Source organism: Tamandua tetradactyla, chromosome 4, assembly GCF_023851605.1.
Source record: "Tamandua tetradactyla isolate mTamTet1 chromosome 4, mTamTet1.pri, whole genome shotgun sequence".
Classification (NCBI taxonomy): domain Eukaryota; kingdom Metazoa; phylum Chordata; class Mammalia; order Pilosa; family Myrmecophagidae; genus Tamandua; species Tamandua tetradactyla.
This window is the reverse complement of record NC_135330.1, coordinates 4,353,841-4,373,911: the sequence shown is the minus strand read 5'-3', so window position 1 is coordinate 4,373,911 and position 20,071 is coordinate 4,353,841. Positions and strand designations below refer to the sequence as shown.

Sequence of the window (20,071 nt, the reverse complement as noted above, 5' to 3'; positions counted from 1 at the left end):
TAATGATTTATGTGTCTGTCTCCCTCATTATTCGTGATCTTTTTGAGGGCAGGGATTTTGTATATTAGGAACTCTCTACAGTGCCTGGGATATAGTTGGGGCTAAATAATGTTCCTTGAATGAATTAATAAATGACAAGTTGAATGGTTATGGCATCCATCTTCTTATTCTTGCTTCTCATTTGCTCTTGCCAGCCTCTTGCCCCTTCATTCTGACCTTGGGAACTGTTCTAAGTCACTAAAGGAAGTTTTTCTAAAGTCCTGTGGGCGTATGTGTGCACATGCATGTGCAGGTGCCCGTCTGTATGTTCATGTCTCCCTGAACCCTTCTTTGAGGTCACCAGAATGCCCCCTCCCTTCCCAAAGTATGTATTGGTGAACTCCCTTCTCCACTTCCTTGGGAGCACCAAGCCAACTTGTCCTGCACTGCCCCTGCTTCCACACCCTGCCACGTCACTCCAGTTCTGCTATGTCAGGAATGTTACTGGGGATGAATGGCTCCATGACTCAGAGAGTACCCCAGGAATGGAGTGGGAGTGAGCACAGAGACAAGGTTTAGGGGGGAAAGATGGGTGATACCTGCTTCTTAAACACCCCTAGCCCCATTTCTTGAATTTTGCCTTCATTCATTCATATATTCAGAGCACAGATATTGGACAATTACTCTCTGCCAAACACCATTCTAGATGCTTGAGAAGTGAAAATGGGTAAGATGTAATCTTTACCCTGAAGTGGTCACAGTCTTGTGAGGGAGACAAAAACAATACAAGGTGGTAAGTATAATAGTAAACATTTTCTGGTACATAAAGGAGAAACAAAGACTCCTAAGGAGCTACAAAAGAGGGATTTCTTCTTCCAAGAGGGATGAAATAGAATTTACTTTTTTTTTTTTAAAATATGGAACGCTTCACGAATTTGCATGTCATCCTTGCGCAGGGGCCATACTAATCTTCTCTGTATCGTTCTAATTTTAGTATATGTGCTGCCGAAGCGAGCACGAATTCACTCTTTTATCAAAGTGATAGATTAGATTCCAGGGAGAAAAGCCCTCTGTTTGACCTACTGCCTCTGTCAGTTAGGGCTTTATTGGTCTTTTACCAATTGTTAATCAGAAACAGCTTTACATCTACATCAAATGATTGCTAAAGAAGTAATTCAGGAAATGCTAACAATCTCATGCTTTAGATGGAAACAAGGATAATTTACTCAACAGGTATTTATTGAACACCTACCACGAATCAAATCCTTTGCTAGGCAGTGTGCCCCCACCCTGCTATTCCCTATGGTGTTTCTTTGGGGGTGGGTATTGCTATAGCCAATCATAATATAATTCAGTACTTCACAATTTCACTACTGTAGAATTAGGGGTGGCAGTCTAATCATTTGAAGCTTTTCGACCCAAAGAAGGAAAAATAATCCAGCAGGTGGCAGCAAGAAAACAATTATCTTGGATCTTGGTGGGAGGAGGGGTAGAAGGCCGATGTAAGTATGTTGGGGATATTTTATGGACTTTTAGGTTCTAGGTTCCCTTTCAACAACTCAGAAGACATCAGGATGGAGGATAACTAGGCCATCTTGAGGGCTGTAAAACCTGGATATTTTCCATACCTCTTCATTTCTTCATTCTACAAATAACTTTTGAGCCCCAACAATGTAGTCACAGCGAGGAATTGGAGGTATGAGTGACCCAAACACAGTCCCTGCTCTCTAGCAGTTTACAATCTGTTCAGAGACTGTACCGAACCTCGAGGGCACTTTGTTAAAACTGAGTAGACTTAGTGCGAAGACTAGACCATGAGAATGGGGGAATTTCTCTATGTCTAAAGTCCTTTGGAACTCAGAGACTCGAGAGTTGGAGACTAAAGCCTTGAATCGCGGGAAGATTGTACCATGGTCTAACTGCTTTCTGTGGCTTTTTTCCCCCAAGTGTCCATACTTCATTTATTACATATTTACATATTTACTGAACGCTGTCACTGTGGCCAGCATCGTGTTGGAAGCAAACCAAACGTAGATGTGCACAGAACGCCATTCGGAACTAAGATAAGCACGCACCTTAAACTAAATAGTAAACAAGGCGGTAACGCCGGAAAAGAGTCAAGATGGATCCTTGGTGACACGTATTGTTTTACGATATGCAACTGTTTAACGTCTCTGACTCGGCACCAGCGCTGCTCTCCAGAGCTCTTCGAGAAGTGGTCCCCCACACTCTTGCCGAAGTTCGGAGAACGCAGTCCAGAGCCGGCAAAGAAGGTTCCTAGACCGACTCGCCAAGCCTCCGTAAGAGAGGTGAGCCGACCGAGGCGCGCCTGGCTTCCACCCGAGGATTCGTTAGGGCACGAGGAACCCGCCTCACGTGATCGGTAACAGCCTCGCGATTGGCTCGGCTCCCCTCAGGGCCGCCCACCCCTCCGCACCGAGAGGGCTGGAACGCTGAGATCAAACAGGCGCATGCGCAGTGCTCGGATTTCCCTTGACACCGGGAGCCGAGCGGTAGGGTTGGGCGATTAACCCGCTGTGGCTGAGGAAGAGGGGGAGGGGGCGGTCTCTCCGCCGGATTTATCCCCCCGCCTCTTATCCCTTTGGGATTGGTGGGCCTGAACGTGGGTCGCGGCAGCTGGCTTGAGCCTAGTCCCTTGTGAAGGTGGAAAGCAGCCTCCTTCGGAAACCGGCTAAAGTTGCGGAGGGGGGGGCTCTCCCCCTGTGCCGGCGGAATGGTGCGGCCCTGAGCCGGTCCGGGAGCTGGCCCGACGTGTTTGAGGGAGGCCCCGGAGGGGCGGGGAGGTGGCCCGCAGGACGCGGGTTCTGTGAAGAGACCGGGGCAAGATTCGACTCCGAGAAGAGGAAGAGCTGGGTTGAAAGTGAAGGAGGGCGTTGAGGGGGGAGGGGGCTGCCAAGATGGCGACGGCCGCCTCTGGGCCGTCGACGGTCGGATTTTTATCTGCGGATTCCGGAGTGCCTCCCTGCACTTCGTCCTCAGGTAAGCAGGGCGTGGGAAGGGGGCTGGTGACGGCTGTGTGATGGGACAAGAACAAGATCGGGGGGGGCACCTGTAGCTGGACTGTCCCAGGGGTTGCCGGCAGGAGACCAGAGGACTGAGCTTTCAAATAGCGGGGATTTCTGAGTGGATCGGGTAGTCTGAAGAAAGGATGGGTTTGATTGAGAAAAGAGAAGCTGTTGAAAACGTTCGAGGAGACGGGGTTGAGGACTTGAAGGAGGAGGGTCAGAAAGGGATGGAATGGAAGGTGGGGATAGGAGGGAAACCGGAGGGAGTGGAGAAACTAAGGTAAATGGAGGCCCGATAAGTAGAGAGGAATTAGGATGAGAAGCAGGTACAATCGAAGTTGATTGCGAGGTTAGTTGGATAAACAATGTGGAAGACAAGCCATAGAATTTAAAAGGTATTGAAGAGTTATAGGACACTTGGGATATCTGGGGAGTTAGGGAATAGTGAGTTTTCTTGGGTGGGAGTTGCTGGACCCTTAGTCTCTAAGGTCCTTTTCCTTAGAGACTCAGGATGCGTCGTTCCTTCTCACTGCCCCTCCCACCCACCCCCCTTACAAGAACACACGCGAGCACACATACACATTTTCTCAAACATTCTCGTTTGGTGACTCTCATCTCTAGCCTGCGCAACTTTGGGAATGGGAATTTTTAAAGAGAGCTTGAAGATTGTGGAATTTTAAGGTCAAAAGACCCTAAAAATGGTCGAGGAAGGTGGAATAGACTTGAATTGCAGTGGAGGTGGAGCGAAGCGATGTGGGGAATTGGTCCTGAGAAAGAAAGATGGGGTGGAAGGGGGTGGCCCTAAATGCTGTGTGTGTGTGTGTGTGTGTGTGTGTGTGTGTGTGTGTGTGTGGAGTTGTTGCATAATAGGAAATGGACTGGAAGAATGCTTAGGATGCATCAGGAAATTGACTTGAAGAGTGGAGTCAGAAAATATAGAGAGCTCAAAGTAGTTAGAAACGAATGAAGATTAAGGGAGGATTGAGGAGCCCACAAGAGAAGCAACAGACTGTGTGTAGGAGGGAAAATGGGGGCTGGGGGTGGAGCAGGGAGGTTTGAGTCAGAAACTGTTCTAGAGGTTCTATCAAAAATGTCTGTGACTGTTGCTTCTGCAATGTAAACAGGAGAGACTGCCAGATGTTGGATGCTTTACTTGAGATGTTGACATCTCTTTAGGCCTGGTGTTGGATCCTTGCCATTTTGAATTGGTTCCAGCTTTCACATGCTGGCTTAGATGAATGAATACCTAGTTAGAAATATTTTCTTCATAAGCTGCAGTTTAATTTATCAAGAAATCATCTCACAAGAGATGATTTTTTGCCCATCCTAAACCAGTATTATAGGGTCAGAGCAACTCACATTGCGCTCTAAACTTGAAGAAGGATAAGATAAAACTGACAGGTTTTTATATAGCAGCTCCTTAATTTGAACCTCCTCTCTAGTAATCCAGAAAGAAGAACGGTTGTTTTGTGGTCCTTAGCTGATAGTTCTTAACTATCAGGTCAGGTATTCTCTCTGTTAGAAACCAGATAATCTTAATTTTATATTCCAAAATTTGTTTCAACCTCTATTTCTTGGAGGTTCTGACTGTATGGACAGTTTCAAGAGTAACAAAGGAATAGTTCTTTGTCACTTAATTAGTACATCTTCACTCTGCACTATTACTTCGCACAGTCTTAATACCATCTTTTTTTAGATGTCACTTTTTTTTAGTTATGTTTTCTGACAGATCCTGGGGCTAGCAGTTAATGTTACTGACCATATAAATGTTTTTTTTTTCCTGTTGTGTTTTCACCAGAAAGTCAGTTGTTTCAGTGGTTCTGTTATTTTCACATGTGAATTCAAGGCATAAAAATGTCCAAGTAAAAAACTTTATTTTTAAATTTCTTCTTCCACTTCTGTTTCCTTAACACCCTCAGTTCTCAGCTTCTTTTGCAAACAATTGAAACAATTAGACTCAACTGTGTTTAAATTAAGAAAAATTCTGTTCATAAATATACCTGAAAACATTAAGGGATTATTATGTGCTGATATGCATTGTTGTCTTTTTGCGTGTGTGTAATAACACTGTGTTCACTTAGGTTTGGCCTTAGTGAATTTAATAAGATTTTTTCTTTTAAGGATATGTTTTTTGTTTTTGTTTTTATTATTTTTTAAAATTTTTTAAAAGAAATGTAGCAAACACAAACATTCTTGTTTTTTTTAATTTTTTTATTTTAATTTTTTTATTAATAAAAAAAAGAAAAGAAATTAACACAACATTTAGAAATCATTCCATGCTACATATGCACTCAGTAATTCTTAATATCATCACATAGATGTATGATCATCCTTTCTTAGTACATTTGCATCGATTTAGGAAAAGAACTAGCAAAACAGCAGAAAAAGATATAGAATGTTAATATAGAGAAGAAAATTACAATAATAATAATAATAAAAATATATATATAAAGGAAAAAGAAAAAACAAAAACAAAAGATACAAACAAACAAACAACAACAACAACAAAAAACTTTTTTTTTGTTAAAGGTGTTCAGATGCAGCTTCATTCAGTGTTTTAACATAGTTACATTACAATTAGGTAGTATTGTGCTGTCCATTTCTGAGTTTTTGTATCCAGTCTTGTTGCACAGTCTGTATCCCTTCAGCTCCAATTACCCATTATCTTACCCTGTTTCTAACTCCTGCTGGTCTCTGTTACCAATGATATATTCCAAGTTGATTCTCGAATGTCGGTTCACATCAGTGGGACCATACAGTATTTGTCCTTTAGTTTTTGGCTAGACTCACTCAGCATAATGTTCTCTAGGTCCATCCATGTTATTACATGCTTCATAAGTTTATTCTGTCTTAAAGCTGCATAATATTCCATCGTAGGTATACACCACAGTTTGTTTAACCACTCGTCTGTTGATGAACATTTTGGCTGTTTCCATCTCTTTGCAATTGTAAATAATGCTGCTATAAACATTGGTGTGCAAATGTCCGTTTGTGTCTTTGCCCTTAAGTCCTTTGAGTAGATACCTAGCAGTGGTACTGCTGGGTCGTAATCCATTCTGCTAGTCTATGTCTTTTGATTAGGGAATTCAGTCCATTAACTTTTAGTGTTATTGCTGTTTGGATAATATTTTCCTCTACCATTTTGCCTTTTGTATTATATATATCATATCTGATTTTCCTTCTTTCTACACTTTTCTCTATACCTCTCTCTTCTGTCTTTTCATATCTGACTCTAGTGCTCCCTTTAGTATTTCTTGCAGAGCTGGTCTCTTGGTCACAAATTCTCTCAGTGACTTTTTGTCTATAAATGTTTTAATTTCTCCTTCATTTTTGAAGGACAATTTTGCTGGATATAGAAGTCTTGGTTGGCAGTTTTTCTCTTTTAGTAATTTAAATATATCATCCTACTGTCTTCTAACTTCCATGGTTTCTGCTGAGAAATCTACACATAGTCTTATTGGGTTTCCCTTGTATGTGATGGATTGTTTTTCTCTTGCTACTTTCAAGATCCTCTCTTTCTCTTTGACCTCTGACATTCTAACTTGTAGGTGTCTTGGAGAACGCCTATTTGGGTCTATTCTCGTTGGGGTGCGCTGCACTTCTTGGATCTGTAATTTTAGGTCTTTCATAAGAGTTGGGAAATTTTCAGTGATTATTTCTTCCATTAGTTTTTCTCCTCCTTTTCCCTTCTCTTCTCCTTCTGGGACACCCACAACTCGTATATTTGTGCACTTCATATTGTCATTCAGTTCCCTGATCCCCTGCTCAAGTTTTTCCATTCTTTTCCCTATAGTTTCTGTTTGTTTTTGGAATTCAGATGTTCCATCCTCCAGTTCACTAATTGTAGCTTCTGTCTCTTTAAATCTACCATTGTAGGTATCCATTGTTTTTTCCATCTTTTCTGCTTTGTCCTTCACTCCCATAAGTTCTGTGATTTGTTTTGTCAGATTTTCTATTTCTTCTTTTTGTTCAGCCCATGTCTTCTTCATGTCCTCCCTCAATTTATTGATTTGGTTTTTGAAGAGGTTTTCCATTTCTGTTCGTATATTCAGCATTAGTTGTCTCAGCTCCTGTATCTCATTTGACCTATTGGTTTTTTCTTTTGACTGGGCCATATCTTCAGTTTGCGTGATCCGTTATTTTCTGCTGGTGTCTGGGCATTTAATCAGATTTCCCTGGGTGTGGGACACAGCTGGTTGAAAGATTTTTCTGTGGAATCTCTGGGCTCTGTTTTTCTTATCCTGCCCAGTAGGTGGCGCTCGTGGCACTCGTCTGTCTGCAGGTCCCACCAGTAAAGGCTGCTGTGGCTCCTTTAACTTTGGAAAACTCTTGCTGAGGGGGCGGGTCGCCAGCCGAAGCGGCTTGGGGAATGCCAATCCGAGCCTCGCAGTCGGCCCAGGAAACCACGCGTGGAGGGGGGGGGCGCCAGCCACCACGGCTTGGGGGAGTGCCGGTCCAAATTTCCCAGTTGGCCCGAGACACCAAGCGTGGCGGGAGGGCCCTGCTATCCAACGTTCCCAGTCGGACCCGGAAGCCACGTGTGTGGAAGGGACCCCGGTCGCCAGCCAGCCCGGGGAAGCACGCGCCCCTCGGTGATCTCACCGCAGCGGATTCTCCCTGCCCGTTCAGCCGTTCCAGAATGGGGTATGCTGTCTTTTTGGCCTCTGTCGTGGCTCCGGGAGCTGTTTTGTATCGTTTCTGTTTCTTTAGTTGCTGTTCTGGAGGAGGAACTAAGACCCGCGCGTCTTACTAAGCCGCCATCTTCTCCGGAAGTCAATTGTTTTTTTTTTTTTTTTAAAGGAAAGATAGGGAAGAGGTAAACTTGAATTTTTTTCCTTCTTACAAAAATGCTCTTATAAAACCTAAGTCAACCATTTGATGTGATTATCTGTAGCAAACCTTTCATTTCTTCAAAATGCTGCTTCTGCCAACAGAATTTCAGGTTCTCTTCTTTACAGATTGGAACTCCTTTACCGTCCAACTGTAATTTCATTTGTCCATCAGAAACCTCAGTGTCATCTACTTCATCTTCTTCAGATCTTCTTCATCTTCTTCTTTCAATCAATCCCTTGTGCTTCGTACAGATCCTTTCACTGTACCTCCAGCTCCTCCACGATCCAACGCGGGTCCCCATTGACCACCCCCACGGCCAGGACCGCGCGAGTGGATGCGGAGTCTCAGCCTCCGGGCGAACGAGGAAGGGCCGCGGTGGCTGTGGCTCTGACGCCGGCGTTGCGGGCCGGGAACCTGGGATCCGCGCCCAAACACAAACATTCTTAACATGTGATCATTCCATTCTGCATATATAATCAGTAAAGGGATATGTTTTTTAAGAGGACAGGATGTTTGATTTTATTAAGAAAAGGTTTTATCCTAGAGTAAACTATGGACTATAGTTAATAGCAGAGTTATAAAATATTCTTTCATCAGTTATACAAAATTACCACACTAATGCAAAGTGTTAATCATGAGGAGGCCATTCATGGGAACTTTTGTATTTTCTGCATGATTTTTCTGTAAATCTACAACTTCTGTAATAAAAATATTTTATACAAAAAAATAAAGTTTTGTTTGTGATTAGAGGAGAGTACTTTTCTGTCTGGATGGTAGCAGGAGAATTAGAACGTTGGCAGGAATAAGAGTTGGTTCATGATTTCCTAAATTACTCAAGGCTAGAAGCTAGCTTTGTAGAAACCCTACATGTGTATTTGTGTTTGGATGTTTTACTGATCCTAAAACCAATTTATTGTTCTTAGATGTTTAGATGAGTACTTAAGTTTTTATGAAACTCTGAAATTCTAAAGTCAGGGTTTTCTGGCAGTGTTGAAAATAGATATAAAATAAAAATGTCAGAGTTGAAGTGACAGGTTCACAGTTTTAGAGAAGCCACTTATAACTTTTAGGGGCTCAGAATCTTTTAGCATTCAAATAGGGAAGGAGCAGTTATTTAGAAGTGTTCTCTGCTTGTATTAAACCCTTGTCTAGATTGTTTTACCATCAAGTCAGGCTTGGTCTTTTATGCTACTGACAAGTGAAGTACAGATGATAGAGCAAATCATAAGCTCTAAGAGATATTTAACATCTTTTCCTACTGGAGTAATGGCCATTGGGGGAGATAGTTATAAATGAGTATCAGCTTAGCAGCAGCCACCATCATATGTTAGTCCTTACATTTTGGTTGTTAAAAGGTGATATAGTTTGCCAAGTAGTCTGAGCTTTTTGGTGTGTCTAAAGGAAATTTATTTCTTCTCTTCCTTTCTCTCCAAACCTCATTATTTGGACAATTGCACCACTTAATAAAAACCGCCCTAATGAGATGCTCTTGACAGTGTGACCATCTGTCACACCAGTGTTGAGAGCTTCTTTTCCTATACCTAGTTTAATTTTCTGTAGTCCATCAAGAACTTGAAATTCAACTATTGAGTCCCCTTTTTACTACCATGAAGGGAGTAAGGAATTTCTGTCTTGGAGACTTGCTTTGAAGTTAGTGGAGGGATTAGAAGGGAAATTTAGAATGCTAAAGTGAACACTGTTGCCCTGAAATAAGAGCTCTGTGATTAAATCATGTGTGACTTCTCTAAGGAAAGGCACTTGAAGCCTTAAAGGATCACAAACTGCAGCTCTTTCTGCTTCAGAGCTGAACATTTCTGAAATTGTCACCCTTCACCTATACAATTTTATCATGTGCTCAAATGATTTGGCGATAACTTTCCAGCTCCTTTCCTGACTTTTTTCCCCCCTTAGTTGCTGAGGGAGATAGCAAAGAATACAGGATTGAGGCATTTTTGTCTGGTACCTTTATAGTGTGGCCAGCCTCATTAGTTCATGATTTTGGGGGCCTTGTTCTTCCCATCAGTACCCCAACAATAAACTGACCTGTAATCTGAGAAGTTGGCATAGTAGGGGTTCTTGCTGAGGAATTTTTGTCTGTGGTTTTTGTATACGTAAAATCATTTCTATGTTGATCTTTTTCCCTTAAATTCTTCTACCCAAGTGAAAAGTGGTGTTACTTAAGCCTCTTTGCTGGAGCAGTAAACTGGAATTGGACATGTAAAGGTAGAAAAGAATGTTATATAGTCAGTATCTTACCAAATCCCATTTTGCCTGACATTTTAGAAGTAGGGAGAGAGTTTTTCAGTTTACTCTCTCCACAGGGAGGTTTGATCCTCTTTTCTTTTGCCCTTTGTAGATTATGCAGAAAACTGTTTATGGTTTGACATCAGAATGTCCTTTTTTTTTTTGATTGACCATTTATTTCTGCCATGGCTGCTTAAGACCAGTGTCAAGTACTCTTCTAGGTATCCAATGTCTGATACTAATTGTTAATGTGTACTTACAAGTTAGCTTTGACTATCAAAATAGTATGTTTTGTTTGTTAGTTTCTGTGGGCTCTTTTGGGCTCCTATAAAACTCTTCTGATTAATACCTTTGTTCAAATATGCACTCGCCTAGTAGCAATTGAATATTTTATTAGCCTGTTTTTCTTTGATAATATAATGGAAGCTAGGCTGTGAAGGTGAACAACAGAGAAAACACTGGGCCAGCGGCAGAACTGGGGAGAGGGAAGGTGGTTATTTTATCCTTTAAGCTAGTTATTTTCTTTTCTAGAATTTTGAGGTATTCTTGCTTGGCATAAAGAAAGCAACAAGAAGACCAAAATTGTCTGTTTCTCCTTCTCCCTTCTTTTACTGTGTGCATTTGTACTTCAGGAAGTATGCTATTTCCTGATAGTCTGCAGAGGAATCGCTGTCTTTTTGTGTTTCAAACCCAGCCCACTATTCAGGCTCAAAGAGAAAATATTTGGACTAATGATGTTTCCTAGAGGAAACCCCATCCTAGCCCATTTCCCCTATTTTACCTCACTTCTCCACCCTTTCCCATCAAAAGAGCATTGTTTAGTCCCTACATTTGTGTTATCCTGTTTTGTTCATATCTCATGTGAGCTGTATTGATTCTTTTATTGTTTTCTGTTTGACATGAACTTTTTTCTTTTCTCTTTTTAAACTTTGTCTCTAATCATTTTTCTTTCTCCTGTGAAATTCCAGTCTGTTTATTTGTAAAGGCTGTATACACTATGCATTAGTTTGTAAACGTCTAGTTCCTGGAAAGTTTCCTTGCTGTTAGTATCTGAAGAAGCCTTTGTCAAAAAGAGAGAGGAAGTCAGGTTCTGTCTAGGGATTTCATTAAATCTCATTACTTGCCTTGTATACTTAACTGAGCAATATACTTAACCCAGAATAAGCACTATCCCAGAGGTTCAGTGATTTTGATAGGGATAGGGATGGGCTAAGGGAAGGTAAGCAAGGAAAGTTGGGAAGAGGCTTTTTTTTTTAGAATATGTAATTGATCAGAGTATGGTGTATTAGTTTTTCTATGCAGCTTTGGTAAAGAAGTCTGGTAAACTTCAAGGTTCTCATTTAAGGAATCATTTTTAAAGGGGCCTGATGACAGAGAAGTAACTTGGCCATATATCTCATTTTCTTGGGGGTTAATTGTCTTGAAGGGCATTGTTGGGGTTGTTTGTTCTCATATGACAGTCATTAAAGTTAGGCTTTCTTTGCTGAAATAAGTCCATTCTAATCTAGCAGTATTCATTACTCTTTTCAAAATAGGTGGAGCTGGGTTTGGAAGTAGAATTGGGAGGCGGCAGTCTGCCCCAAATCCCAAATGCCTCTCTCTAGTCAGTGTCTGTCTTAGTCAGTGTTGGCTGTCTTAGTCAGTGTTCTCCAGGGAAACTGACCAATCTTTTAATGTGAATATTATGAGATTTATTATTGGAATTGGCTCCTATGACATTCTGTAAGGCAGGCTCCAAGGTGGGGACTCCAGTGAGATTTTGATGAATTTCCCATGAGAAGCTGGCTGGCTGGCTGAAGGAGAGATGAAAATTCTTCCTTCTATCATCCCTTCCTGTCTCTTTCAGTACAGTCTGGCAGTGGTTCTACTCATACACATTTGGCAAAAACCTTGTTGGTTTACATGTGGTTTACAGGACTCCAAATCATCAGATAGTAGAACCTTTTGCAGATCCTTCCTACATGACTGTATTTTTAATCCTGACCTTATCTGAAATGGCTGACTGGATCCATGTTCAGTTAAACCCTCACATGGAGCCCTAGTCTTTAACTCACCTTCTGGAAGCTCAGGGAGGTCCTGAAAAGATACAGCCTGGTATAGCCCCATTTGACCCTACTCTTAGAGCCAACTATCTGGATGGACTGAGAATTTTCCAAACAGTCAAATTCTGATTTCTTTGTGCTTGAGTTCAGTTCTCAGCTTATCCCTTTCTCTGTTGTTTTGCTATATACTGCTGGGAGAAATCAGACTGTATCTTCCACATTAGCTTTGAAATCTCCTCAGCTAAATATTATCATTGATCTCTTTCAAGTTCTGCCTTCTATTCAACATCAGAATTCAGTTTTGCCAAGTTCTCTGCTACTTTAAAATAAGAATCTCCTTCCCTCCAGTTTTTAATTCACTATTCTTATTTATTATTTCTTTCTAAGGCCTCATCAGAAGTACCTGAATATGCTAAAGGTCCATATTTGTACCAACAGTCTCTTCAAAGCAATGTAGGCTTTTTCTCTCAGACATCTCAGAATTCTTCCAGCCTCTACCCTTTACCCAATTCCAAAACTTCATACATTTTTAGATATTTGCAATAGCAGCACACCACTTTCTGTTATCAAAAACTGTTTTAGGTTCCTCATTGCTAAAGCAAATACCATACAAGGGTTTGATGTAAACGATGGGAATTTGTCGGCTTATGGTTTTAAGGCTAGAAGTCCAAAATTAGGCGTTGTCAAGATTATTTCTCCCAGGAGACTTGGCGTTCTGCGGCTGGCTGCCAATGATGATTGATCCTTGCCTTTTCTGTCACATGACAGTGCACATGGGGGCCTCTCCTGGCTTCTACTTATCTTCCAGGTTCTCTTGAAGTCCAGCTTCTTGCTGCTTCCTCTGACTTTTTCTTTCTCTGTAACTTTTCTCCGAAAGGTCTTCAGTTACAGGATTAAGACCCAACCAAACGCAGCTGGGCCACATCGTAACTGAAGTAACCTCATCAAAAGTTCCCTCTCCCAAAAGTTCACACTCACAGGAATGGACCAAATCTAAGAACGTGTTTTTTGGGTACACAGCTCCAAACCATCACAGTTGCTTATCCAGAAGACCTAGCTCCTTTAAAGAAATACTTGGGTTTGTTTGTTTTTCATAAAGTTAACCAAAGTTTTGGTGGTAAGGGATATATACCTTTGAGTCCTGAAAAAATGTGAAAGTTGCCCTTATAGAATTAGAAGCAAAAGTTTATCATCAAAAGAAAATGTAGAGCTATTTTAATTTAACCTCCTCATTTTCCAAATTAGAAAACTGAGGTTCAGAGAGATTGTTACTAATGGCAAAGATGTTGCATAAGAGCCTATGTCTTCAGGATAAGTCTTAGCAAACTGGTGCATTCCTTACTCTCAGTTGAAGTGACCCTGCGACTGACTGGTAGGACAAACTGCTCTCAAGCTTTTTCTTCTAGGAGCATCCTTTGCCTTTCTGGCTTTATCTTAGAAGATCCTTAGGAAAAGTTGACACATGCTAGGAAAGAAATTTAGCTTTTCTCTGTAATGTGGCTTTGTTTTCTTAACTTGCTTGATTCAGTCATTATTGAAGATACAGTGATTGTACAATTTTTTTGTTTTTCTTTAAAATGTTTATCATGGTAACGTATACAATATAACATTTCCCATTTTAACCACTTTCAGTACTCTCTCTCTCTCTTTTTAACTATCTCTTTAGAACTGTGTGCTCAGAAATACTTCTTAGGAGGCAGACTGACATTTCAGACACATTTCTGAGTATTTTCACTTAGAGAACATATGGTGCCTCCCACCTGCAGGGGTATAGTTAGAATGGCTTTCAATATTCTAGTTAACTAGGACCAGAGAGATTGGTTCACATGGTGCTGCAACAAATGAGTAATTGTGTTTTTATTTCGTGGGGGGTTTTGTTTTTGCTTTATTTTTCTTTTAAAATCTCTGGCTCTCAGTCTTATCAACCAACCAAAAAAAACTCTGAGAGCATTTTGCTTCTAAGAAGTATGCTTATCTGTTTGTGATCTATATAGGAATTATTGGCACATTTACATAGCAGTTTTGGTAAATCATTTTTGAGCTGGGTCTCTGGGATTGCTTCTTCTATGACCTGTTCAGGCAAAACTCCAGTTGTCTGAGGAATGCTTATCCGGTTAGCCTCTAGTGTCTCCAAATTATATGTGTACTTCAAACGCTGAAGTCAGTCACACACTGCCTCTTAGTTTCTCATGTGGTAGATGATGTCATCCTGTCTCCGACAGAAATGCTCTGCTCTGAAATTGCAGGGAGAGGCTCTGATATTAAGGCCAGTTCTGTTTTCTTCACACACTTGGGGGAGAAAATCCTCTTATTTCAGAGCTATTTACTGTCTAAAATACCTTTTAAGGTCCAACTCAGTTCTCTCTCTGAAGTTTGCTTTTCACGCTTCTCAGAATTATACTGATAAATTTTCTATTCTTCATGATTTCCTTTTTCTCAATAGTGACTGTTAGTCTCTTGAGGCTCAGATTTACAGAGAGTCACAGTGGTGCTTTGTCAAGTGACCAGAAACTATCCCTTCTAGTACTGTTTTACTACAAACACAATCCAGAGTGGGACCAAGCCAAAAATGGAATGCCTCCTTAACACTGGTACTGAATTAATTACTCAGAATTAATATAAACTGTGGCTCAGTGTTACACTCAAGTTTGTATTTTTAGGCAAGAATTGACTGGGCTGTCTGTGTTCAGTTTGGCACTTGACTTGGCTGGTTCATTTGTTCTAAAATTATTTTAGTAACATTGAAGGTTTCCTCGCTTATTTTCAGAATTTAGAAGCTAGGTCTTATTTTATTTTTCTGGCGATAATGTTGAAATTAGGTGGCCCTGTTTTATAGGAGAATATTGATATTATGAGGGATATGAAAGGTACATCTTTTTTTTCAGAGAGCCTCTTATCACTGTGCTGTTTTAGCTTTGTTTCTGGTTTTATAAACATCTCAAAGTAATATGTAGTTGAGAAAGAGGGTGTGAGTGGATAGGAATCATGCTTATTTATTTCTAGCTTGGGATTGTCAGTGGCATTATGGGCATTTTCTTTTCACATTTTCCCTTCTAGCCTTTCTTTGCAATCATGAGTTTGAGTTAAAAGTGGTGGGGTGGGATTGATGGCAGACTGTATGTATGGGACTACTGACTGTGGTTATTGAGGAAAAAATGGATTATGATGCAAAGAGAATGACAGTAAACCATCCCTGTGTTTCTATTTTCTTTGCTTTTTTTTTTTTTTTTTAATTAGAGAAGTTGTGGGTTTATGGAAAAATCATGCATAAAATAATAGAATACATCAAAGGTCATGGTAGAATTATGCATAGAAGATGGGACTTAACAAACAAGTATGAATGCTGAATTGTTAAATTGCTATCTCTTTTAGTCTTCAGTATTTTAGAGCAGCTAGAAGTAAAAACCTGAAATTGTGAAATTGTAACCCATGTCAAAGTCTGAACTATGTTCTACAACTAATCATGGTGCTGTGTTTTGAAATTTATAGTTTTTTTGTATATATGTTATTGTTCTCAAAAAATGAAGGAAAAAAAGTCAATTGTGATGTTAAAAAAGTGTTTTAGCCCTCTAGCCTCCTATATTCTGGAGCAACTAGAGGAAAGAATATGAGAGGATCGTATGGTAGCCCATGACAAACTCTGGGATCTGTCCTGTAACCACTTGTTGAAGAGTGCTTTGAAAACTATTGTTTTTTTATTTCTTTGCTTTGTATATATGTTATACTGTGCAATTAAAAAAGTTAAAAAAAAAATACAGGTTCCCTATTATGAATACTTTGCATTAGCATGGCACATTTGTTATAATTGATAAAAGCACATTTTTATAAGTGTACTATTATTTGTAGTCCAACATTTACCTTAAAAGTCACCCTTCATGTTGTACAGTCCCATGTTTATTTTAAATTTTTATTTTAGTAACATATGTAATCTAAAATTTCCCCTTTTTTTTTTTTTTTTAAAGAAAGACAGAGAAGGAAGGAAGGATAGAAGGAAGGAAAGGAGGAAGAAAGGGAAACATCTTTAAACATTTTCTTATTTTATTATATTTTGTTTGTTTGTTTGTTTTTTACATGGGCTGGGGCCGGGAATCGAACCGGGGTCCTCCGGCATGGCAGGCAAGCACTCTTGCCCGCTGAGCCACCGCGGCCCGCCCTAAAATTTCCCCTTTTAACCACATTCAAATATATAATTCAGTGCTGTTAATTACATTTGCCATATTGTTCATCACTACCATCCATTACCAAAATTTTCCCAATATCCCAAATAGAAACTCTATGCAATTGAAGCATTATTTTGTACAATTTAAGCATTTATTTTCTTTAATTGTTCTTTTATTTCTTTATTTGTTAAATTTTCTGTGTAATATACATGTTGAAAATATTTGAAACTTGTATAGATAGAAAAAATAGAAACTTAAAGTTACAAAAATAAAAATCAGTCTGAGTGGGTGCAGAGGTAGTTCAGTGGTAGAATTCTTGCCTGCCATGTGGGAGACCTGGGTTCGATTACCGGCCCATGCACTTCCCAAAAAACAAACAAGCAAGCAAGCAAAGAAAGAAAACAAACAAAAAAATTCAACAAATGGTGCTGCAATAACAGGATACTCATATGGAAAAAAGAATAAAATGTGACCCAAGCCCTAAACATACAAAACAAAACAAAATCATTCTAATCCCACTCTTCCAGAGGTAGAGTAACATCTTGGTATAAAATCTTTTGGTCCTTTTCTATGTTGTTCTAGTTTGTTAGCTGCCAGAATGCAATATACCAGAAACAGAATGGCTTTTTAAAGGGAAATTTAATATGTTGCTAGTTCACAGTTCTAAGGCCGAGAAAATGTCCCAATTAAAACAAGTCTATAGAAATGTCCAATTAAAGGCATCCAGAGAAAGATACCTTGGTTCAGGAAGGCCAATGAAGTTCAGAGTTTCTCTCTCAAATGAGAAGGCACATGGCGAATACAGTTAAGGTTTCTCTCTCGGCTGGAAGGGCACGTGGTGAACACTGTGTCATCTGCTAGTTTTGTCTCCTGGCTTCCTGTTTGATGAAGCTCCCCGGGAGGTGTTTTCCTTCTTCATCTCCAAAGGTTACTGGCTGGTGGACTCTACTTCATGGTGCTACAGCATTCTCTGCTCTTTCCAAATCTCTCTCCAAAATGTTTCCTCTTTTGTAGGATTCCAATAAACTAATCAAGATCCACCCAAGTGGGTGGGGACATGCCTCCACCTAATCCAGTTTAACAACCACTGTTTTTTTTTTTTTTAATTTAATTTAATTTTTTTAAATACAAAAAAAACACCAAGTAAACGCAAACATTTCTATTTTGATCATTCTGTTCTACATATATAATCAGTAATTCACAGTATCATTACATAGTTGCATATTCATCATCATGATCATTTCTTGGAACATTTGCATCTATTCAGAAAAAGAAATAAAACGAAAACAGAAGAAAAAAAATTATACCTACTATACCCCTTACCCGTCCCTATCATTGATCACTAGCATTTGAAACTAAATTTATTTTAACATTTGTTCCCCCTATTATTTATTTTTATTCCGTTTGTTCTACTCGTCTAGCAACCACTGTTGATTAAATCACAAATCCAAGGAGATGGTCTGATTACAGTTTCAGACGTACAATACTGAATAGGGATTAGAAGAAACAGCTGCCTTTACAAAATGGAATTAGGATTAAAACAGGGCTTTTCTAGTGTACGTACATCCTTTCAAACCAGCATGTATGTGTATAAAGTTATGTAAATTTATAGATAAATGTTCCATAAAATGACATTATACTATGTCTTCGACCTTTTCCATTCAACTGTTTCTGTGATATCCTATCCAAAAATATACATAAAAATAATGGTTATATATATTCCATTTTATGACTGTGCCATAATTTGTGTTACTAATCCTCTATTGTTTGTTTAGGTTCTTTCTAACTATAGCTACTGTACACAGTGCTGCAATAAACATCCTTGAGTATAATTTTTGTCTACCTGACCTATTATTTCCTTAGTATAAATTCCTAGAAGTGTGGACTACTAGCTCAAATTGCGTGTATTTATTTTTAACTTTTTTTAAATTGTGAAATATAGCATATATTCAAAAAAGGCAATACATTTCCAAGAACATTTTAACAAATAGTTATAGAACAGATTTTAAAGTTTGGTATGGTTTGCAGTTCCATGACTTTTTGTTTTCTCCTCTAGCTGTTGCAAGACAGAAATATCAATAAAATGAAACAGTAGTCATACTCATTTGTTAAATCCTATCTTTTCTGTTATACTCCTCTTTAAATAACATATACATAAAAGCAATACATTTCAAAGTACATTGCAACAAATTACTTGTAGAACAGATTTCAGAGTTTGGTATAGATTACAATTCTACAACTTTAGGTTTTTATTTCTAGCTGTTCTAAGGTACTGGAGGCTAAAAGAAATATCAGTATAATGATTCAGCACTCATACTCATTTGTTAAACCCAACATTCTCTGTATAATTCCACCATCACCTTTGCTCTTTCTCCTACTCTTTAGGGGTATTTGAGCTATGCCCATTCTTACTTTTTCATGTTAATCCAATTCCTTTTTAATACTGGAAAGTATTCCATAGTATGGATAAACTGCAGTTTGTTTGACTGTTTAACCATGGAAGGGCATTTGATTAGTTCTCAGATTTTGGTTATTACAATAAAGCTGCTCGGAACATTTGTGTACAAGTTCCTGCATAATAATAAGTCTTCATTTCTCTGGAAGCATGCATTTATTTTTAAGGTTTTTTTTCTAGATATTGCCAACTTGTCCTCCGAGAGTACAGGACCCTCAACTAAAATATATGTGCGTTCCTTTTTTTTCAGTTGTGAAAAATAGCATATGTACAAAAAAGCAATACATTTCAAAGCACACTGCAACAATTAGTTGTAGAACAGGTTTCAGTGTTTCATATGGGTTGCAATTCCATAATTTTAGGTTTTTACTTCTAGCTGTTCCAAAATACTGGAGACTAAAAAGAAATATCAATATAGTGATTCAGCAATCATGCCCACTTATTAAATCCTATCCTCTCTGTTATTAACCCCACCTTCTCCTTTGATTTTTCTCCCAGTCGTTGTTAGTATTTTGCCTATGCCCAGTCTAACGTTTTTTCATGTTGGAAAGGGCTGTCGATAATACAGGATAGGGGGATGGATCTAGTTGATGTACCTTCCTTTTTTAAAAGGATGGAAGCCTGCATGTAAAGAAACCTTATGCCTGAAATTTTTTGCCAATCTGAAATCACTCTAAGGTGAAATGGTTTGGGATCCAAGTTTTGTGACCACTTCTAGATCATTTCTGCCAGAATTTTTCTCCTTTTCCCATTTTTGGACATTTGCCCAAAACTGCAAAAAGTCATCTCACATTTGACAGTATGATTTTGAGGATCAGGCCAGATCCTCCTGTTCATATTTTTAAACTTTAGAGTTTTTGTTTTCTTTTTAATGTGCTTATTTTACTGAAAGCAGGTAGTAGCCCCAAAAGTAAGTATAACTTTCTGTCTTTCCTCATTTAGGTTTCAACTTTTTATGCTGTGGGGTCAGCCATCAGAGAGGTAGAAATGATGTGTGTTTTGTGCCCGAGAATGCCTGAGCTTCTCCCAGTAACTAGCAGCTAGCTCCTCTTCCATAACAGTTGCAAACTTTTTATAGTGATAGTGCATGCAGTCTTCTGCTGGGGAGGCCGTGGATGTTTACAAGTGTTATTTGACTATACTTCTCGTATCCTGACTTCTTCCAAAAAAAAAAGCTGTCTTAACATAAAAGTATCTTTTCTCATAGTTCCCCATTATAAATCAACTGCCTTTTGTCTCCCTCAGAAGCTTACCATAACTTAGCTCCTTTTGTTTCAGTAAAGTATTCTCAGCCCTTTTCCTTTTCCCTTCTTGCTGTACCTCATTTCCCCT

At 39.3% G+C, this 20,071-nt stretch overlaps 1 protein-coding gene and 1 non-coding gene across 4 annotated transcripts in view; one reads left to right on the top strand and one right to left on the bottom strand.

The window, feature by feature from the left end:
* The window catches only part of PIP5K1A (phosphatidylinositol-4-phosphate 5-kinase type 1 alpha), a 71,449-nt gene that overhangs the window by 1,393 nt on the left and 49,985 nt on the right, over nt 1-20,071 (top strand). For 2 of the 3 annotated variants that reach the window (XM_077156041.1, XM_077156040.1), the window contains exon 1: nt 2,444-2,979. The exons of the other annotated variant lie outside the window; for it this stretch is intronic. In XM_077156041.1, the coding sequence (XP_077012156.1) occupies nt 2,898-2,979 (82 nt within the window). In that variant the 5' untranslated portion in view covers nt 2,444-2,897. Of the gene's footprint in view, nt 1-2,443; nt 2,980-20,071 lie in introns of those variants that run through there. 3 annotated transcript variants of the gene reach the window in all.
* On the bottom strand, nt 891-997 carry LOC143681777 (U6 spliceosomal RNA). The gene has a single exon (XR_013174837.1). It is a non-coding gene; the product is annotated as a U6 spliceosomal RNA (small nuclear RNA).